The sequence below is a fragment of the Salvelinus alpinus genome, chromosome 16 (assembly GCF_045679555.1).
Source record: "Salvelinus alpinus chromosome 16, SLU_Salpinus.1, whole genome shotgun sequence".
In the NCBI taxonomy this organism is placed as follows: Eukaryota; Metazoa; Chordata; class Actinopteri; order Salmoniformes; family Salmonidae; genus Salvelinus; species Salvelinus alpinus.
The window spans coordinates 17090050-17112133 of record NC_092101.1 but is presented as its reverse complement, the minus strand read 5'-3'; the positions used below and the strand labels follow the sequence as shown (position 1 = coordinate 17112133).

General features: G+C 43.3%; 1 protein-coding gene across 1 annotated transcript in view; it reads right to left on the bottom strand.

The window, feature by feature from the left end:
* LOC139541003 (potassium/sodium hyperpolarization-activated cyclic nucleotide-gated channel 2-like) overlaps window positions 1-22084 on the bottom strand; it is a 76217-nt gene that overhangs the window by 29102 nt on the left and 25031 nt on the right. Inside the window, exon 4 of the mRNA XM_071345147.1 lies at window positions 21168-21386. Coding sequence (XP_071201248.1) covers window positions 21168-21386 — 219 coding nt within the window. The remainder of the gene's footprint in view (window positions 1-21167; window positions 21387-22084) is intronic.

Genomic DNA, 22084 nt, shown 5'->3' with positions numbered 1-22084 from the left:
AAATGTCATTAAACATTTTGGTGTTTTGTAACAGATCTCTCTTTCCATTCATCAATTGGCCACTGCACAGTTTGGATTGATTGATTGATTGATTTTATTGGTCCGAAAGAATAAAATATATATACACAAAGATTTTTTCAAGGTACCCGGGATTGCACAGTAAAGTCGGGGACTGTTTTCCATTGTTTTCCACTCTTTAGAGTGTCTACAGTCGTGGCCAAAAGTTTTGAGAATGACACAAATATTAATTTTCACAAAGTCTGCTGCCTCAGTTTGTATGATGGCAATTTGCATATACTCCAAAATGTTATGAAGAGTGATCAGATGAATTGCAATTAATTACAAAGTCCCTCTTTGCCATGCAAATGAACTGAATCCCCAAAAAACATTTCCACTGTGTTTCAGCCCTGCCACAAAAGGACCAGTTGACATCATGTCAGTGATTCTCTCGTTAACACAGGTGTGAGTGTTGACGAGGACAAGGCTGTCTGTCATGCTGATTGAGTTCGAATAACAGACTGGAAGCTTCAAAGGGAGGGTGGTGCTTGGAATCATTGTTCTTCCTCTGTCAACCATGGTAAACAGCAAGGAAACACGTGCCGCCATCATTGCTTTGCACAAAAAGGGCTTCACAGGCAAGGATATTGCTGCCAGTAAGATTGCACCTAAATCAACCATTTATCGGATCATCAAGAACTTCAAGGAGAGCGGTTCAATTGTTGTGAAGAAGGCTTCAGGGCGCCCAAGAAAGTCCAGCAAGCGCCAGGACCGTCTCCTAATTACTTCCGGCGCCGACCGAGATGGCCGCCTCGCTTCGCGTTCCTTGGAAAATATGCAGTATTTAGTTTTTTTATGTGTTATTCCTTACATTGGTACCCCAGGTAATCTTAGGTTTCATTACATACAGTCGGGAGGAACTACTGAATATAAGAGCAACGTCAACTCACCACCGTTACAACCAGGAATATGACTTTCCCGAAATGGATCCAGTGTTTTGCCTTCCACCCAATACAATGGATCTGATCCCAGCCGGCGACCCTATGCGACGCCGTAAAAGGGGCAAACGTAGCGGTCTCTTGGTCAGGCTTCGGAGACGGGCACATCGCGCTCCACTCCCTAGCATACTACTCGCCAATGTCCAGTCTCTTGACAATAAGGTTGATGAAATCCGAGCAAGGGTAACATTCCAGAGAGACATCAGAGATTGTAACGTTCTCTGCTTCACGGAAACATGGCTAACTCAAGAGACGCTAACGGAGTCGGTGCAGCCAGCTGGTTTCTTCACGCATCGCGCCGACAGAAACATACATCTTTCTGGTAAGAAGAGGGGCGGGGGTGTATGCCTTATGATTAACGAGACGTGGTGTGATCATAACAACATACAGGAACTCAAGTCATTCTGTTCACCTGATCTAGAATTCCTCACAATCAAATGTCGACCGCATTATCTACCTAGGGAATTCTCTTCGATTATAATCACAGCCGTATATATTCCCCCCCAAGCAGACACATCGATGGCCCTGAACGAACTTTATCTGACTCTTTGTAAACTGGAAACCACACACCCTGAGGCTGCATTCATCGTAGCTGGGGATTTTAACAAGGCTAATCTGAAAACAAAACTCCCTAAATTCTATCAGCATATCGATTGTGCTACCAGGGCTGGTAAAACCTTGGATCATTGTTATACTAACTTCCGCGACGCATATAAGGCCCTCCCCCGCCCTCCTTTCGGAAAAGCTGACCACGACTCCATTTTGTTGCTTCCAGCCTACAAACAGAAACTAAAACAACAAGCTCCCTCGCTCAGGTCTGTTCAACGCTGGTCCGACCAATCTGATTCCACGCTTCAAGACTGCTTCGATCACGCGGATTGGAATATGTTCCGCATTGCGTCCAACAACAATATTGACGAATACGCTGATTCGGTGAGCGAGTTCATTAGAAAGTGCATTGACGATGTCGTACCCACAGCAACGATTAAAACATTCCCAAACCAGAAACCGTGGATTGACGGCAGCATTCGCGTGAAACTGAAAGCGCGAACCACTGCTTTTAACCAGGGCAAGGTGACCGGAAACATGACCGAATACAAACAGTGTAGCTATTCTCTCCGCAAGGCAACCAAACAAGCTAAGTCCCAGTATAGAGACAAAATAGTCGCAATTCAACAGCTCAGACACGAGGTATGTGGCAGGGTCTACAGTCAATCACGGATTACAAAAAGAAAACCAGCCCCGTCGTGGACCAGGATGTCTTGCTCCCAGACAGGCTAAATAACTTTTTTGCTCGCTTTGAGGACAATACAGTGCCACTGACACGGCCCGCTACCAAAACCTGCGGGCTCTCCTTCACTGCAGCCGAGGTGAGTAAAACATTTAAACGTGTTAACCCTCGCAAGGCTGCAGGCCCAGACGGCATTCCCAGCCGCGTCCTCAGAGCATGCGCAGACCAGCTGGCTGGTGTGTTTACGGACATATTCAATCAATCCTTATCCCAGTCTGCTGTTCCCACATGCTTCAAGAGGGCCACCATTGTTCCTGTTCCCAAGAAAGCTAAGGTAACTGAGCTAAACGACTACCGCCCCGTAGCACTCACTTCTGTCATCATGAAGTGCTTTGAGAGACTAGTCAAGGACCATATCACCTCCACCCTACCGGACACACTAGACCCACTCCAATTTGCTTACCGACCCAATAGGTCCACAGACGACGCAATCGCAACCACACTGCACACTGCCCTAACCCATCTGGACAAGAGGAATACCTATGTGAGAATGCTGTTCATCGACTACAGCTCAGCATTTAACACCATAGTACCCTCCAAACTCGTCATCAAGCTCGAGACCCTGGGTCTCGACCCCGCCCTGTGCAACTGGGTCCTGGACTTCCTGACGGGCCGCCCCCACGTGGTGAGGGTAGGTAACAACATCTCCACCCCGCTGATCCTCAACACTGGGGCCCCACAAGGGTGCGTTCTGAGCCCTCTCCTGTACTCCCTGTTCACCCACGACTGCGTGGCCATGCACGCCTCCAACTCAATCATCAGGTTTGAGGATGACACTACAGTGGTAGGCTTGATTACCAACAACGACGAGACGGCCTACAGGGAGGAGGTGAGGGCCCTCGGAGTGTGGTGTCAGGAAAATAACCTCACACTCAACGTCAACAAAACAAAGGAGAGGATTCTGGACTTCAGGAAACAGCAGAGGGAGCACCCCCCTATCCACATCGACGGGACAGTAGTGGAGAAGGTGGAAAGTTTTAAGTTCCTCGGTGTACACATCACGGACAAACTGAATTGGTCCACCCACACAGACAGCGTTGTGAAGAAGGCGCAGCAGCGCCTCTTCAACCTCAGGAGGCTGAAGAAATTTGGCTTGTCACCAAAAGCACTCACAAACGTCTACAGATGCACAATCGAGAGCATCTTGTCGGGCTGTATCACCGCCTGGTACGGCAACTGCTCCGCCCACAACCGTAAGGCTCTCCAGAGGGTAGTGAGGTCTGCACAACGCATCACCGGGGGCAAACTACCTGCCCTCCAGGACACCTACACCACCCGATGTCACAGGAAGGCCATAAAGATCATCAAGGACAACAACCACCCAAGCCACTGCCTGTTCACCCCGCTATCATCCAGAAGGCGAGGTCAGTACAGGTGCATCAAAGCAGGGACCGAGAGACTGAAAAACAGCTTCTATCTCAAGGCCATCAGACTGTTAAACAGCCACCACTAACATTTAGCGGCCGCTGCCAACATACTGACTCAACTCCAGCCACTTTAATAATGGGAATTGATGGAAATTATGTAAAAATGTACCACTAGCCACTTTAACCAATGCCACTTAATATAATGTTTACATACCCTACATTACTCATCTCATATGTATATGTATATACTGTACTCTATATCATCTACTGCATCTTGCCATCTTTATGTAATACATGTATCACTAGCCACTTTAAACTATACCACTTTATGTTTACATACCCTACATTACTCATCTCATATGTATATACTGTACTCTATACCATCTACTGCATCTTGCCTATGCCGTTCTGTACCATCACTCATTCATATATCTTTATGTACATATTCTTTATCCCTTTACACTTGTGTGTATAAGGTAGTAGTTGTGGAATTGTTAGGTTAGATTACTTGTTGGTTATTACTGCATTGTCGGAACTAGAAGCACAAGCATTTCGCTACACTCGCATTAACATCTGCTAACCATGTGTATGTGACAAATAAAATTTGATTTGATTTGATTTAAAGTTGATTCAGTTGCGGGATCGGGGCACCACCAGTACAGAGCTTGCTCAGGAATGGCAGCAGGCAGGTGTGAGTGCATCTGCACGCACAGTGAGGCGAAGACTTTGAGGTTGGCCTGGTGTCAAGGGCAGCAAAGAAGCCACTTCTCTCCAGGAAAAACATCAGGGACAGACTGATATTCTGCAAAAGGTACAGGGGTTGGACTGCTGAGGACTGGGGTAAAGTAATTTTCTCTGATGAATCCCCTTTCCGATTGTTTGTGGCATCCAGAAAAAAGCTTGTCCGGAGAAGACAAGGTGAGCGCTACCATCAGTCCTGTGTCAGGCCAACAGTAAAGCATCCTGAGACCATTCATGTGTGGGGTTGCATCTCAGCCAAGGGAGTGGGCTCACTCACAATTTTGCCTAAGAACACAGCCATGAATAAAGAATGGTACCAACACATCCTCCGAGAGAAACTTCTCCCAACCATCCAGAAACAGTTTGGTGACGAACAATGCCTTTTCCAGCATGATGGAGCACCTTGCCATAAGGCAAAAGTGATAACTAAGTGGCTCGGGGAACAAAACATTGATATTTTGGGTCCATGGCCAGGAAACTCCCTAGACCTTAATCCCATTGAGAACTTGTGGTCAATCCTCAAGAGGCGGGTGGACAAACAAAAACCCACAAATTCTGACAAACTCCAAGCATTGATTATGCAAGAATGGGCTGCCATCAGTCAGGATGTGGCCCAGAAGTTAATTGACAGCATGCCAGGGCGGATTGCAGAGGTCTTGAAAAAGAAGGGTCAACACTGCAAATATTGACTCTTTGCATCACCTTCATGTAATTGTCAATAAAAGCCTTTGACACGTATGAAATGCTTGTAATTATACTTCAGTATTCCATAGTAACATCTGACAAAAATATCTAAAGACACTGAAGCAGCTAACTTTGTGAAAATTATTATCTGTGTACTGACCCCTCCTGTCTCAGCCTCCAGTATTTATGCTGCAGTAGTTTATGTGTCGGGGGGCTAGGGTCAGTTTGTTATATCTGGAGTACTTCTCCTGTCTTATCCGGTGTCCTGTGTGAATTTAAGTATGCTCTCTCTAATTCTCTCTTTCTCTCTTTCTTTCTCTCTCTCAGAGGACCTGAGCCCTAGGACCATGCCTCAGGACTACCTGGCATGATGACTCCTTGCTGTCCCCAGTCCACCTGGCCGTGCTGCTGCTCCAGATTCAACAGTTCTGCCTGCGGCTATGGAACCCTGACCTGTTCACCGTACGTGCTACCTGTCCCAGACCTGCTGTTTTCAACTCTCTAGAGACCGCAGGAGCGGTAGAGATACTCTTAATGATCGGCTATGAAAAGCCAACTGACATTTACTCCTGAGGTGCTGACTTGCTGCACCCTCGACAACTACTGTGATTATTATTATTTGATCATGCTGGTCATTTATGAACATTTGAACATCTTGGCCATGTGCTGTTATAATCTCCACCCGGCACAGCCAGAAGAGGACTGGCCACCCCTCATAGCCTGGTTCCTCTCTAGGTTTCTTCCTAGGTTTTGGCCTTTCTAGGGAGTTTTTCCTAGCCACCGTGCTTCTACACCTGCATTGCTTGCTGTTTGGGGTTTTAGGCTGGGTTTCTGTACAGCACTTTGAGATATCAGCTGATGTAAGAAGGGCTATATAAATACATTTGATTTGATTTGATCTGTGTCATTCTCAAAACTTTTGGCCACAACTGTACAGCTAGGTTTCCATCTAATTGGAGACACATTTTCATGTGAATATTCTAAAATCTTTATAAAAACAATATGCCATTTCAGAGTTTCCTTTAGCAAAATGTGGCGCTGGACAACATGACAGGGAAGATTTTACTTTACCGGACATTTGAGAAATTTTACGCACATCCATATGCATTCAGATCCAACCTGGCGCATCCAGCTCCATCAATAAATCAGTGATGTTGGCTAAATGAGCCACATTTACATGGCTTTAACAAATTACAAAAACAATATTGCTTGTGTTTCAATGTGTACCTTATGCAAAACCTTGTATAACTTTGTAGCCAGGTCATCTGATGCAGCACTCCATCATTCTCCTTCTTGATCAAATAGCCCTTACACAGCCTGGAGATGGGTTGGGTCATTGTCCTGTTGAAAGCGCAAACCAGATGGGATGGCGTATCGCTGCAGAATGCTGTGGCAGCCATGCTGGTTAAGTGTGCCTTGAATTCTAAATAAATCACAGACAGTGTCACCAGCAAAGCATGGCCACACCATCACACCTCCTCCTCCATGCTTCACGGTGGGAACCACACATGCGGAGATCATCTGTTCACCTACTCTGCGTCTCACAAAGACACGGCGGTTGGAACCAATAATCTCTCTTGGACTCATGAGACCAAAGGTCAGATTTCCACTGATCTAATGTTCATTGCTTGTGTTTTTTTGGCGCAAGCAAGTCTCTTCTTCTTATTGGTGTCTTTTAGTAATAGTTTCTTTGCAGCAATTCGACCATGAAGGCCTGATTCACGTAGTCTCATCTGAACAGTGTATATGTGTCTGTTACTTGAACTCGGTGAAGCATTTATTTGGGCTGCAATCTGAAGCTGGTAACTCTAATAAACTTATCCTCTGCAGCAGAGGTAACTCTGGGTGTACCTTTCCTGTGGCGGTCCTCATGAGAGCCAGTTTCATCATAGCGCTTGATGGTTTTTGAAACTGCACTTGACTGACCTCCATGTCTTAAAGTAATGATGGACTGTCATTTCTCTTTTCTTATTTGAGCTGTTTTTGCTATAATATGGACTTGGTCTTTTACCAAATAGGACTATCTTCTGTATACAGCCCCAGTCGCAACACAAATGATTGGCTCAAACGCATTAAGAAGGAAAGAAATTCCACAAATGAACTTTTAACAAGGCACACCTGTTAATTGAAATGCATTCCAGGTGACTACCTCATGAAGCTGGTTGAGAGAATGCCAAGAGTGTGCAAAGCTGTCATCAAGGCAAAGGGTGGCTACTTTGAAGAATCTCAAATATAAAATATATTTTTGGTTGTTTAACACTTTTTTGGTAACTACATGATTCCATATGTGTTATTCATTGTTTCGATATCTTCACTATTATTCTACAATGTAGAAAATAGTAAAAATAAAGAAAACCCCTTGAATGAGTAGGTGTGTCTAAATGTTTGACTGGTACTATATATAATACCTATATAAAGGAAGAGAAGTTTAGGCCTAACCCCAGAGATATAAAGATACAGTATGCCGGTGGCATCCTACGACACCAACATGTATTTCTTTATGTGAGATGGCTACTGCGTCTGCTATACAGATATAATGTACAGAAGGAGAGTAACTCGTACATTTTTTATCTAAATGTTTTTTATAAAGATAAGCATTTTATTGTTAGATTATAAGAGTAACTCTAGTAGGCCTGAAACAGACTTCCTCACCTCAAGTTCAAGTGTTGAGCCAGTTGGAGCGCCGGGGCACACTGCCTTCATATCATAGTCATGCAGTAGCTAAAGTTTAATAATAGCCACACCATACCAAGCCTTCACAAACGTTTCTAAACTTTATTAGGGTAATATAAAAAGTAAGTCAAGCCATTGTTTAAAGGGAAAATACGAGCAGAAGAGCAAATGTAAACCAGGGAAAACACACACAACCCTCTCCAAAGCAAAAAAAATAAGTTTGACAACCCGCCTCTATTTTGGACCACCCCTCCCCCCAATGCATTTCGATCTGTCCCTTACAGAGGAGAGCGTAATGTCAGAAACAGAGTTGTGACCCTTTGGGCTGTAGTCCTTGTTGTGGGGTTATCTGGCATAACCCTTCTCACGGTTATATCATCTAATAAGAAAATAGAGATAAAATATGAATCGGCTATGTATTTGACAACCTCTTCTTAATGAAGCTCCAAGTAAAGCTCAGTGTACCTGCAGTCAAAGGTGTGTCAGGAACACTTTCAATCACACTTAGCATGAGACTACAAATGTATTTTCTTCCTCAACTGTATAATAATTAGACTTATTTTTACTTCTACAAAAACTCCAGGGTAGGCTTTGATATATATATACATTATAGGACAGTATTAAGAGAGTGATTACATAAGTAGAATAAGTCAACATCCATTTAAATACAAAGAGATAAATCAGTATTTTATGAAACAGTTATGAAATATGATATATCTGCCAAACAGGAAATATTAAAAGGTTGGTAAAACAGAAAATTCTCATAGCCAAATACAAAAACACACCCATCCCCATGAGTACACGCACGCACGAGCACACACAAACACACACAGTCTTGTACAGCTAACCTTGTGGGGACACACAATTCAGTCCCATTCAAAATCCAATTTTCCCTAACCCTAACTCTTACCTTTACCCTAGCTCCGAACCCTAAACCTTGCTCCTAACCATAAACCTAGCTCCTAACCATAAACCTAGCTCCTAACCATAAACCTAGCTCCTAACCCTTAACGTGAATCTAACTCTAACCTTAACCCCGTAGAAATAGCAAAATGTCCCTAGTTGGTCAAATTTTTGTTTATTTACTATTCTTGTGGGGACCAACACGTCCACACACACACACACACACACACACACACACACACACACACACACACACACACACACACACACACACACACACACACACACACACACACACACACACACACACACACACACACACACACACACACACACACACACACACACACACACACACACACACACACCCTGAATATGTGAATGTTGAAATCATTAATTAACTGTATGGAAATCCCCCTCAAACCGTTCAGTCAAATCCTTTTCTTTTCCACATAATCCGATTTTAATCATAATCTAATTCATTCAAAATGAATTACAATCGATCTTGGCTTTTTTGGCATAAACATCCATAGAAGCATGCAATTGTTTAAAATGCTTGGAAATATTTATGATTGCTTATAGAAAGTCATTCTAAAGTGTTAACTGGAGAGAGCAGTAGCCAGTTTGCTATCATCTCCCAATCCCATACATGTATGTAGAGTACATCAGAATGTATTCACACCCCTTTTCAACATTTTGTTGTGTTACAGCCTGAATTTAAAATTGATTTAATTTAGATTTTGTGTCACTGGCCTACACACAATACCCCATAATGTCAAAGTGGAATTATGTTTTTAGAAATGTTCACAAATTAATAAAAAATGTAAAGCTAAATGCCTTCAGTCAATAAGTATTCAACCCCTTTGTTATGGCAAGCCTAAATAAGTTCAGAAGTAAAAGCTTGCTTAACTACTCACATAATAAATTGCATAAACTCACTCTGTGTGCAATAAAAGTGTTTAACATAATTTTTTGATGACTACTTCATCTCTGTACCGCACACATAATTGTATGTTCCCTCAGTCGAGAACGGAATTTCAAACACAGATTCAACCACGAAGACCAGGGAGGCTTTCCAATGCCTCGCAAAGAAGGGCACCTATTTGTAGATGGGTAAAAGAAAAACAGACAAAGATTATCCCTTTGAAAAGTTTAATAGTCACTACAAAGATACCTAGTCACTACAAAGATACAGGCGGATACAGGAAGGAATACAGGAAGGAAACCGCTCTGGGATTTCACCATGAGGCCAATGGTAACTTTAAAACAGTTACAGAGTTTAATGGCTGTGATATGAGAACTGAGGATGGATCAACAACATCGTAGTAACTCCACAATAATAACCTAAATGACAGAGTGAAAAGAAGAAAGCCTGTACAGAATAAAAATATTCCAAAACATGCATCCTGTTTGCAATAAGGCATTAAAAGTAAAACTGCAAAAAATGTGGCAAAGAAAATAACTTTATGTCCTGAATAAAAAGCATTATGTTTGGGGTAAATCCAACACAACACATCACTGAGTACACCACTATTCATATTGTCAACATGGTGGTGGCTGCATCATGTTAGGGGTCTGCTTGTCATTGGCAAGGATTAGGGAGTTTTTAGGATAACATGACATTGAATATTCCTGAGTGGCCTAGTTAGAGTTTTGACTTAAATCGTCTTGAAAATCTATGGCAAGACTTGAAAATGGCTGTCTAGCAATGATCAACAACCAACTTGACAGAGCTTGATGAATTTTAAAAAGAATAATGTGCAAATTGTACAATCCAGGTGTGCAAAGCTCCTACAGACTTACCCAGAAAGACTTACAGCTGTAATCATTGCCAAAAGTGATTCTAACATGTATTGACTAAGGGGATTTAAGACTTATCTAATCAAGATATTAGTATTTTCTTTTTTCCAAATGCTTTTCTTTCACTTTGACAGAGTATTTTGTGTAGATCGTTGACAATAAAATATTGTTTTATCCATTTTAATCCCATCTTGTAACACAACAAAACGTGTAAAAAGTCAAGCGGTGTCAATATTTTCTGTAACCACTGTAGTAGTCAATATCAAGGTACAGTTGAAGTCGGAAGTTTACATACACTTAGGTTGGAGTCATTAAAACTCTTGTTAACAAACTACAGTTTTGGCAAGTCGGTTAAGACATCTACTTTGTGCATGACACAAGTAATTTTTCCAACAACTGTTTACAGACAGATTATTTCACTTATAATTCACTGTATCACAATTCCAGTGGCTCGGAAGTTTACATACACTAAGTTGACTGTGCCTTTAAACAGCTTGGAAAATTCCAGAAAATTATGTCATGGTTTTAGAAGCTTCTGATAGGCTAAATGACATCATTTGAGTCAATTGGAGATGTACCTGTGGATCTATTTCAAGGCCTACCAGGAAGCACGAAGCAGATGGAAGCAGATGTGTTCTGTCTCCTAGAGATGAAGGTACTTTGGTGCGAAAAGTGCAAATCAATCCCAGAACAACAGCAAAGGACCTAGTGAAGATGCTGGAGGAAACAGGTAGAAAAGTATCGTTATCCACAGTAAAACAAGTCCTATATCGACATAACCTGAAAGGCTGCTCAGCAAGGAAGAAGCCACTGCTCCAAAACTGCCAGACTACGGTTTGCAACCGCACATGGGGACAAAGATCATACTTTTTGGAGAAATGTCCTCTGGTCTGATGAAACAAAAATAGAACTGTTTGGCCATAATGACCATCCTTATGTTTGGAGGAAAAAGGGGGAGGCTTGCAAGCTGAAGAACACCATCCCAACCGTGAAGCACTGGGGTGGCAGCATCATGTTGTGGGAGTGTTTTGAGGGACTGGTGCACTTCACAAAATAGATGGCATCGTGAGGACGGAAAATTATGTGCATATATTGAAGTAACATCTCAAGACATAAGTCAGGAAGTTAAAGCTTGGTCGCAAATGGGTCTTCCAAATGAACAATGACCCCAAGCATACTTCCAAAGTTGTGGCAACAACCCTAAGCACACAGCCAAGACAACGCAGGAGTGGCTTCGGAACAAGTCTCATGTCCTTGAGTGGCCCAGCCAGAGCCCGGACTTGAACCTGAACTAAAATCTCTGGAGACCCCTGAAAACAGCTGTATAGCAACGCTCCCCATCCAACCTGACAGAGCTTGAGAGGATCTGCAGATAAGAATGGGAGAAACTCCCCAAATATAGGTGTGCCTAGCTTGTAGTGTCATACCCAAGAAGACTTGATGCTGTAATTGCTGCCAAAGGTGCTTCAACAAAGTACTGAGTAAAGGTTCTGAATACTTATGTAAATGTGATATTTGTGTTTAGTTCTAATAATTTTGCCTCTTTTTGCTTTGTCATTATAGGGTATTGTGTGTAGATTGATGAGGGAAAAAATCCATCCATTTTAGAATAAGGCCGTAAATACGGAATACTTTCCGAATGCAATGTAAATCCGAGACACTCCATTTAGTATGATATGTTATGAATTACAATTTGTATTATATGTTACGAATTTGCAAAAACGTACGAATTTGTGGAACATACAATATGTTACGAAATTTCAACATGTATGATAGGTTACAAATTCTAGGACTTTCAGATTCAAATTAGATTTTTTAACATGGGAATAGGTCTGAATCCGGAGGGTGGCCGGGGCTTTTGGATGTCACATCCCGTCCCGTGTTAACCGTAAATCTGAGATTGGACCCACATCCAATTCCATTTTCACTTGAATTTTTGACCACGGGAGGGGGGGATGGACTTAGTAAGGGCTTAGTACAATTATAATCTGACATTGCTCCGATTGACCGAGGAGTCATGTGACATGTTGGGGGGGGTGTGGCCTTGGCCTATTTTGGACTTTGAAAGGGCCTGAGGCCAACTTTGTCATATATGCTTACTCAAGTATGATGCTGGGGGTGCCGCATGGAGCCACCCACTGAAGGTATAAGTGTCTAGGGGCAAGCCTTCTTATATACATTGGCTTGAGACTCACATATGCATCTCCTCTCATCAATATAGACATGTTAAAGCGTTGACCCTGTCACACCAGCCTTCACATTGGCTCCCCCTCCTGTCCAGCTCAGGCGTTCGGTGTCGCCAGCCTTCTAGCTGCTGACAAACCTGCTGCTGGCAAACACCCTTCACTCATCAACCCCGGACTTGTCTCGTCATCATTACACACACCTGGTTCCAATCCCCACCATATCACTGTATATATACTCCCTCTGTCATTTGTCTTTGTCGGTCATTGTAAATGTTGCTTGTTTTCCTGAGAGGAATCTCTCCTACTATTTCCTGAGTACTTCATTATTTTGCACTTTGGGTTTCGTCCCGCTTTTATATTATGGTGCTTTAATAAATTCAGTAGTTCTAAACCTGTGACTTCCTCCTGCCTACTTCTCTCTACACTTGTGACAGACCCCCCAGAGAAATCCCCTTATAAGTTTGAAAGACTAAAAATCAACCCATTGAAAGACTTTAATCGAAGGACAGTCAGAATCTGACCCTGACAAAGTCAGAAACATGTGATCTTCAGATATGTTGCTCTTTAGAAGGAAATTCAATTCAGAGGACCCTAAAGGTTTAAGGGAGTAAGGGTTGTATTAAAAATGGATTGAAATCCTAATTTAGATTATATTTGGAGGTCTTCCAAAAAGTTCTTTAAAAAAGTTTAAATTCAGATTTGGACGTTAGCAGATCAGATTTGGTCTCATCCGTAATTGATCTATGACATCCAATTTCGATCTACAACCACAATTTCGCCCTTACAATCCTTACTCTAAATCTCAAGTTGGATTGACAGGGTTTAGTGCCATTTCCAATCTATCTCCTAACAACCACATATGGACTCCCCAGCCAATCTCAACACATTATACTACATTTGTACAAAGCCCTTACCAAATCCATATCTGAGCCTATCCACAATACCCTAACCCCAATTGGATTGACCAACTACCCTACTTTCATTTTGCAACAATCTCAATGTCAACAGTGAAGAGGCAACTCTGAGATGCTGGCCTTCTAGGCAGAGTTCCTCTGTCCAGAGTCTGTGTTCTTTTGCCCATCTTAATCTTTTCTTTTTATTGGCCAGTCTGAGATATGGCTTTTTTTTCTTTCAACTCTGCCTAGAAGGCCAGCATCCCGGAGTCGCCTCTTCACTGTTGACATTGAGACTGGTGTTTTGCGGGTACTATTTAATGAAGCTGCCAGTTGAGGACTTGTGAGGCGTCTGTTTCTCAAACTAGACACACTAATGTACTTGTCCTCTTGCTCAGTTGTGCACCGAGGCCTCCCACTCCTCTTTCTATTCTGGTTAGAGCTAGTTTGCGCTGTTCTGTGAAGGGAGTAGTACACAGCGTTGTACGAGATCTTTAGTTTCTTGGCAATTTCTGGCATGGAATAGCCTTCATTTCTTAGAACAAGAATAGACTGACGAGTTTCAGAAGAAAGTGCTTTGTTTCTGGCCATTTGGAGCCTGTAATCAAACTCACAAATGCTGATGCTCCAGATACTCAACTAGTCTAAAGTAGGCCAGTTTTATTGCTTCTTTAATCAGGACAACACATTTCAGCTGTTCTAACATAATTGCAAAAGAGTTTTCTAATGATCAATTAGCCTTTTAAAATGATAAATTTGGATTAACTAACACAGCGTGTCATTGGAACACAGGAGTGATGGTTGCTGATAATGGGCCTCTACGCCTTTGTAGATCTTCCATAAAAAATCTGCCAACATTACAACATTAACAATGTCTACACTGTATTTCTGATCAATCTGATGTTATTTTAATGGACAAAAAAATGTGTTTTTCTTTCAAAAACAAGGACATTTCTAAGTGACCCCAAACTTTTGAACAGTAGTGTACGTTCCTACCAAAACCCCTGCCACTGTCACTTTAGGCACAGGGTGTGTGGTACAAGGGTGAATGGTGGGACTTAGGGCAGACACACGCCATGGAGAAGTATATATCTTTTTACCACTAAGTTGCCAGGCTGTCAGTGGCTGAATGCAGCTGATGGATGTCAGTCAGTAGCTCTGATCTCTACAGCTCTGACTCACTGTATCATTGCAGGCCAAAGGGCAGCTCTGACACCACATCACACTGAGCACACACACACACTGTCACAAAGCTCCGGGAGGAAGTACAGTATATGATAAAGGGACCCCCATGGCAATCAAACACACACATAGAACATAGTCAGTGCACTGTGTTTAAAGACAAAGACCCCCCATACAATACCTGTGTAAGACGGACACCTATGTGAGTCTGTGGAGAGTCAGTTATATGATAGTTACTGCATTGGATATTCCACTTCACTAGAAGTCAGACAGAAAGTGTAGTTCTTTAAAGCTCCACTGACATGTGACCCTCCATGTCTGCTACAATACAGCTTGTTCTCCAAGGTCATATTTCTGTGCCACTGTCCATCTTATGAAATTAGGCTCAGTGCAGAGATACAGGCAGAGCCAGGGCTATATCTCTTCCTGCACTTATATAAAGATGCATTACATTTTCTGAAATCCAATCTGTTCCCCTCAGCCTGTAGACTTAGCGGAGGAAGAGATCAGAGTTCCTTTATATATTTTATAGGACATAAAGCCACTGGTCTGTGGCGTATTGGCATGATGCATGGCTGTCATTAGGAGTGGGAACTGCCACAGAACCAGAGGAGGAAATTAAATTGTCCCTTGAATTAACACAGGATGTCGTAGGCAGGCAGGATGAAGTGGGGCACAGTGACTTATGTGTGGATGTGTGGAGAGGGGGTGTCCAGGGTGGATTACATCAGAACTGACTTAGCTTAAGCAGGATCCTATAAAACTCAACGAGCCGGGAATGTAAGTGTCATGGACTCCCAATGAAGCATGCTGCTCAAAAGGAAGGACAAGGGGGACCTGAATAGGGACAAAGTCATATACATGAGTTAATACAGTGGTTCCTCCTTTAAAAGTTGCAGTGTACTGCGGCGCAGCTTGCATGTTGCTGCAGAATTCTATGGCACGTTATTTAAGTGTGAACCACTGGTACCATTAATGCTAGTTAGTGCTAGTTTGACCAGCAGAGGGCATCTTTGAGAAGCATTTGATAGCCTTCAATAATGGCTGTACTAGAGAATGCGGGCGCGCGGGAGACCGGGGTTAAATTCCCCGACGGGGAGGAAGGAGTAGGCTGTCCTTGTAAATAAGAATTTCTTCTTAACTGATTCCATATGTGTTATTTCATAGTTGTGATGTCTTCACTATTATTCTACAATGTAGAAAATAGTAACAATAAAGAAAAACCCTGGAATGAGTAGGTGTGTCAACTTTTGACGGGTACTTGCTTAATTAAAAACCCTCAGGGTTTCCGTTAGGATGGAATGGAAAATCTGCCGCTGTACAACATGACGGTCGGGAGTACAGTACTGGGCTATTTAGCTAAAGAATCCCTGTGTTGTGCGGGCAGGGCACGTGGGAGACCGGGGTTCAATTCCCCGACGGGGAGGAAGGAGTAGGTTGTCCTTGTTCTTAACTAAAAGCAAAATATCTGCACCCTAATTTTCAAATTCTAGTCTAACCATAAACCCAAATGGAGATTCAGTGAAAATAAAAATCTCATTGATTTATCAAGACCAGTCCCCATGCTTGTCTCAGAGCAGCGCGAAACGGTGCTAAAATAGTTGTAGGCTATTGCTTCTAACTTCAATATGTTCTTTAAATAAATAAGACCTACACCATTTTTAACAGCACATTACTCAACACTAGTGAGACTCATGTTGCCTACGGTAGGCCTACAGTATATCGTAAAATATGATGTGACTCTCCGCCAATAATTACATATAGAGGATTGGAGGATATTTCTGTAATTCATTGATATTTATTCCCATAGTAATTTGTTATGGATCCATAACTAAATAAACATAGGCATTTTGAAAGAGTATTTTTATCATTATTTTATTCATGAAAGCATAAAGATGCCATTATTAGTTACATTGTTTTAGTTTGAACGTGTAGACGTGTAGACTGGCACTAAGAACAGAACAGCGTCCCAGGTGGCGCAGTGGTCTAGGGCACTGCATCGCAGTGCTAGCTGCGCCACCAGAGTCTCTGGGTTCACGCCCAGGCTCTGTCGCAGCCGGCCGCAACCGGGAGGTCCGTGGGGCGATGCACAATTGGCATAGTGTCGTCCGGGTTAGGGAGGGTTTGGCCGGTAGGGATATCCTTGTCTCAGTATGTAAATGTAATAAAATGTATGCACTCTACTGTAAGTCGCTCTGGATAAGAGCGTCTGCTAAATGACGTAAATGTAACAGCGGGAACGTTTCCCGAGTCGGTGCCATTATTAGTGCAATGACTCTTAAATATTTTGGAGATGATTTCCTTTTCAAATAACGTAAAATGAGCGAGAAAAAGGGCATTCTTGAACACGGGGTGAGACATTGTTATTAATTTGTAAATAAAGCCAGTTTGTTATTTAGAATGATTTATTTCTGTTTTTAGAGGGAGAAAAAACAAAAACCTACAGTCATCTCATGGGTCTCCCAGTCAAGGCTGGCAGGTGTATTGAACCAGCATCTATAGCAACACAGCTTGCACTGCTATGCAGTGTCTTAGACTGTTGCACCACTCAGGCGCTGTACAACATAACCTGTCGGGGGGCTACAGTACTACAGTAAGAGCAAAATAATCCGAACAAAATAAAATAATAAAAACCTTAGTGTAACAACAGTTTTAGTAAGTAATACTGAAGTCACAATTATCAGTTTCTATTTAGGTTTATGTTGCCAATTCATTGTCAGTTAGAGACACAGTAGGACCCAAAAGCATAATCAGTGCTCTAACCCCCCTTGCGCTGGTCTGGAGCAATGAAGTGGTGATGCAGGGTACTGTACTAAACCACAAATTACCTCGGAGTCCCACGGCGTAAGCTTGCAACTATTAAAGGAGGAACCACTGTACATGTAAAGTGTTTCTACACCATCATTTCCCATAACACATTCCATAGTATTTTCTTTTGATTTGTCTTATTCCAATGAGCTTTCACAAGAAGCAAATAAATACCAATCACACTTTGGAAATATTGACTCATGTACCAGAGAGGGCACAGGGGTTGTGTTGAGTCAACGAAGACAGTAGGTTGACTGGACCCCAGTGGAGAACTGTTCTGCCCTAGAGGCCCCTTGGGTCACATCTTTCTTCAGAGCATATTCAGCAGCGCTGCTGCATCCCTCTGGAGGAGGAGAAGGACAGTAACATAAAGCCTAACGCTCTGGGCGGCGTGGCCACTTGCACGCTGTGTCCTCTGGCGGATGATGTTTCACGCAGTTAGATGTCAAGGACGGAGGGAGGTGAGAGAGGGATGGGGGTTGTGTCACCTCAGAGGAAGAGAGGACACAGGGACATGCTGCTGCTGCCTCATCTGTTGCCACACTGTCCTCAATATGAGAGACAGACACGTTACGACAGTGTATCTGTGTTCCATGTCTGTCCTCTACTCAACACCATCAGACGATTAGGACACAGGTTGATGGTATTCCTTGTCTCCTATGTGAGAAAACCCAGCAGACATGCCTGTGTGTGCCCATATGAGTGTGTGTGTGTGTGTGCGTGTGTGCGTGTGTGTGTGTGTGTGTGGAACCCTTTCCCCAGAGGGTTCTCCTATGGGAACAGCTGAAGAACCCTTTTGGAACCTTTTTTTCTAAGAGTGTACATGGAATGTGTGACCGGGTGAGATACATGGAGAGGAACAATGTGTACTTTTAGAGAGCTATTGAGAATGAGCTGCTGAATGTCTAATGAGAAACAGAAACTCTGACCGCCTAAGGCCCAGACGCCACACACTGATAAATCAGTAGCCTACGCATTGTCTAACAGTGTGGACATTGCAAACAATGACAATACCTTTCTCTCAACGTAAAAGTGGATGTACACTACATCACCAAAAGTATGTGGACACCTGCTCATCAAACATCTCATTCCAAAATCATGGGCATTAATATGGAGTAGGTCCCCCCTTTGCTGCTATAACAGCTTCCACTCTTCTGGGAAAGATTTCCACTAGATGTTGGAACATTGCTGCAGGGACTTGCTTCCATTCAGCCACAAGAGCATTAGTGAGGTCGGGCACTGATATTGGGCGATTAGACCTGGCTCGCAGTCGGCGTTCCAATTCATCCACACCGATTTCGACAAACCATTTCTGTATGGACCTCGCTTTGTGCATGGGGACATTGTCATGCTGAACCAGGAAAGGGTCTTCCCCAAACTGTTGCCACAAAGTTGGAAGCACAGAATCATCTAGAACGCCATTGTATGCTATAGTGTTAACATTTCCCTTCAGTGGAACTAAGAGGCCTAGCCCGAACCATGAGAAAACAGCCCCAGACCATTATTCCTCCTCCACCAAACTTTACAGTTGGCACTATGCATTCAGGCAGGTAGCATTTTCCTGGCATACGCCAAACCCAGATTCGTCCGTCGGAGAGCCAGATGGTGAAGCGTGATTCATCACTCCAGAGAACGCATTTCCACTGCTCCAGAGTCCAGAGAGCTTTACACCACTCCAGCTGACACTTGGCATTGCGCATGATCTTAGGCTTGTGTGCGGCTACTCGACCATGGAAACCCATTTCATGAAGCTCCCGACGAACAATTATTGTGCTGACGTTGCTTCCAGAGGCAGTTTGGAACTCGGTAGTGAGTGTTGCAACTGAGGACAGACGATTTTTACGCGCTTCAACACTTGGTGGGCCCATTCTGTGAGCTTATGTGGCCTACCACCTTGCTGCTTAGCCGTTGTTTCTCCTATTCTTTTCCTCTTCACAATAACAGCACTTACAGTTAACCGGGGCAGCTCTAGCAGGGCAGAAATTTGACGAACTGACTTGTTGGAAAGGTGGCATCCCATTCTACTGTCAATGTTGTCTATGGGGATTGCATGGCCATGTGCTAAATTTTATACACAACGGGTGTGGCTGAAATAGCCGAATCCACTCATTTGAACGGGTGTCCATATACTTTTGTATATATAGTGTATCATGACTAATCTGTTTCAACACCGAAACCACGGCTAACTTTTTACACTGTGCTGTCAATACGACCACGCACTGACGCCTGTGTTTACACTATCCTGTACAAAGAAACACTTTTGTGGGGATCGGAGGCAAGAGTTCAGACTCATTGTGTCATTACCACTGTGTTATCTGATGCCTGCCTCAGTGTGTATCCCGGTATACTGTATCTCAGTAGCTGATGATTAATAAAACACCCTCATGTATGTTGGCCTGAGGAAGATCTAGATGTGATGAGCTGTCTTAGCTGGATCACAGTAGTCACATCGTTAGTTCCGACATTATGGAAGAGGGGGCGAATGAGAGAGAGCAGTTCCAGGAACAACGGGGCCTTCGTGGCTTTACATGCTCTTCCTGTGATAGGAGACGTGTGCGTCTCTTCAGCTAGAGATCTCTCTCTCCATCTCGGTCACTGAGTAGGGAGTAGTAGGGATTGATGTGCCGTGTCAGGAGCATACTTGTTGTAACAGGTCTGAACAGTCCTGAGATAAAGTAATGGGCATATCTTTAGCTAGGGAACAGAGAGTGGTTTCACTCTACATTAAGTGGTCTAAATGTATGTTTTTAAGAAGTTACATAAAGAGGTTGTGTAGATACAGAGTAGGTACAAATTGCTACATAGCACTGTTGTATCTCCATCACTAGGGAGTAAGGAATAGGGAGAAGCACATCTCTATTGAAAGTTTGTATTCATTATCCCATGCAGGTGAAATTACTTACATCTGGTGCACTTGTGTATGAATGATAGTATGCAGTGGACACAGATCATGTAAAATTGGTTCAGGGAAACCCTTTCCTGTGAATTTAGTCTAACTTTTATCTTACTGTACTAGGCTACTTAATGTTATCTGATTGGAGACTTGGTTTATATAATCACTCATTCAAATGCAAATTCATTCTGTTTCAAGCACACAATTTCCCCTCGTCGCTCCCTGATAGTATTGTGAACCAGAAAACATGATTATCTCTCCAAGATAATAACAAAAAGGTATTGGAGACTGAGACAGAGGGACAGAAACTAGAGACAGGATGGAATCATGTCTCAGGTCTTGAAGAGAAGCCAAACAGTAGATGACAGAAGCCGAGTCGGAGGCACTGTTCTCCTCTGTTCTCAACATTAGCCAGATGCTGCAATTAGACAACAAAGCCTGGCAAATTATTGCAGGCCAGGGGGACGTGCTGCTGACAGACTGAATAACACACCACCAGATCACCCAGTATCTAAGAACTCCATGGAGACTCAGCTGCAATGTCCTTATAGAGCAGTGTTCTCCTTCTTAAGAGACGTGACCACATGCTTAGATCTGAGGACACTGAGGCTGGTGGGTGCTGGTAGGGACAGGGATTTTCCTGACTACGTGACTTGACCAGGGAAAACTCTAGGCCGTACTAATAACCTATGTCTACGGCTCTGAGTTTCTCCTGGTCACATGGCTTGGTCCTCATCGACGGCGGTCTTACCTTCTCCTGGTACTGGCGCCGGGATGAGTCCAGGGACTGGATGAGGGCGGTGGCATGGCCAATGAACATGGCATAGCAGGTGGCGCCCACGATCATACTGAGCATGGTCAGCCAGATATCAGACATGCTCTCTGGGGCTTGGCGCCCGTAACCGATACACAGCATGTGACTCATGGCCTTAAACAGGGCAAAGGAGTACAGCTCGCTCCATGAGTCGTTCTGTTGAGAGAGAGAAAAAACAAGATTTCTGTTACAAAAGAGGATATTATATAGAAAGAATAACATTGCATTAAAACCACATTTTCAATATCACTGTACACAAAACATGACTATGATCCCAACCTAAAAGTCTAAAATAGAAAGCCTTTAAAAAGAGAGAGAAAAGGAGAGCGAGAGAAAGAGAGAAGGGGGGGGGGACATGATAAAGTTCCTGAAAGAAAGCTGCGATCACTCCTCTAGAGTAGGTAAGGAGTTTGGCTCCATTGTACTAGCTTGCTGCTTGTTAAAGGCCTAATCGCTCCACCATAGTGTTGTTGACTCAGGTATAGAAGGCCTTTTCAGACTGGGCTCTAATGATGAGCCATTACGTCTGCCTCCTCCACTCTGCCTTTGATTTGTGTATACAGTGAGACTAGTCGTGTTAGAGTCATTATAAACACTGTCTCTTCAGCACTAAACAGCAACACTGACTGAGAAACGCTGCCTGGCTACAGGTTTACTCATCCAGGGAAATGTCACTGTTAATCTTCTCCTCTGCCATCTACAGTGCTTTAGGTTCAGAGTTAGAACGGCCTGGCGGTATTAGTTATTCCGTTTATTTAGCAGAGACAATGTACAACAAAACATACGTCTCAGATTAAGAGAAGTGATCCGTTGCACCAGATTTAGGGGACAGCTCATTTACATGACCTGGCAGG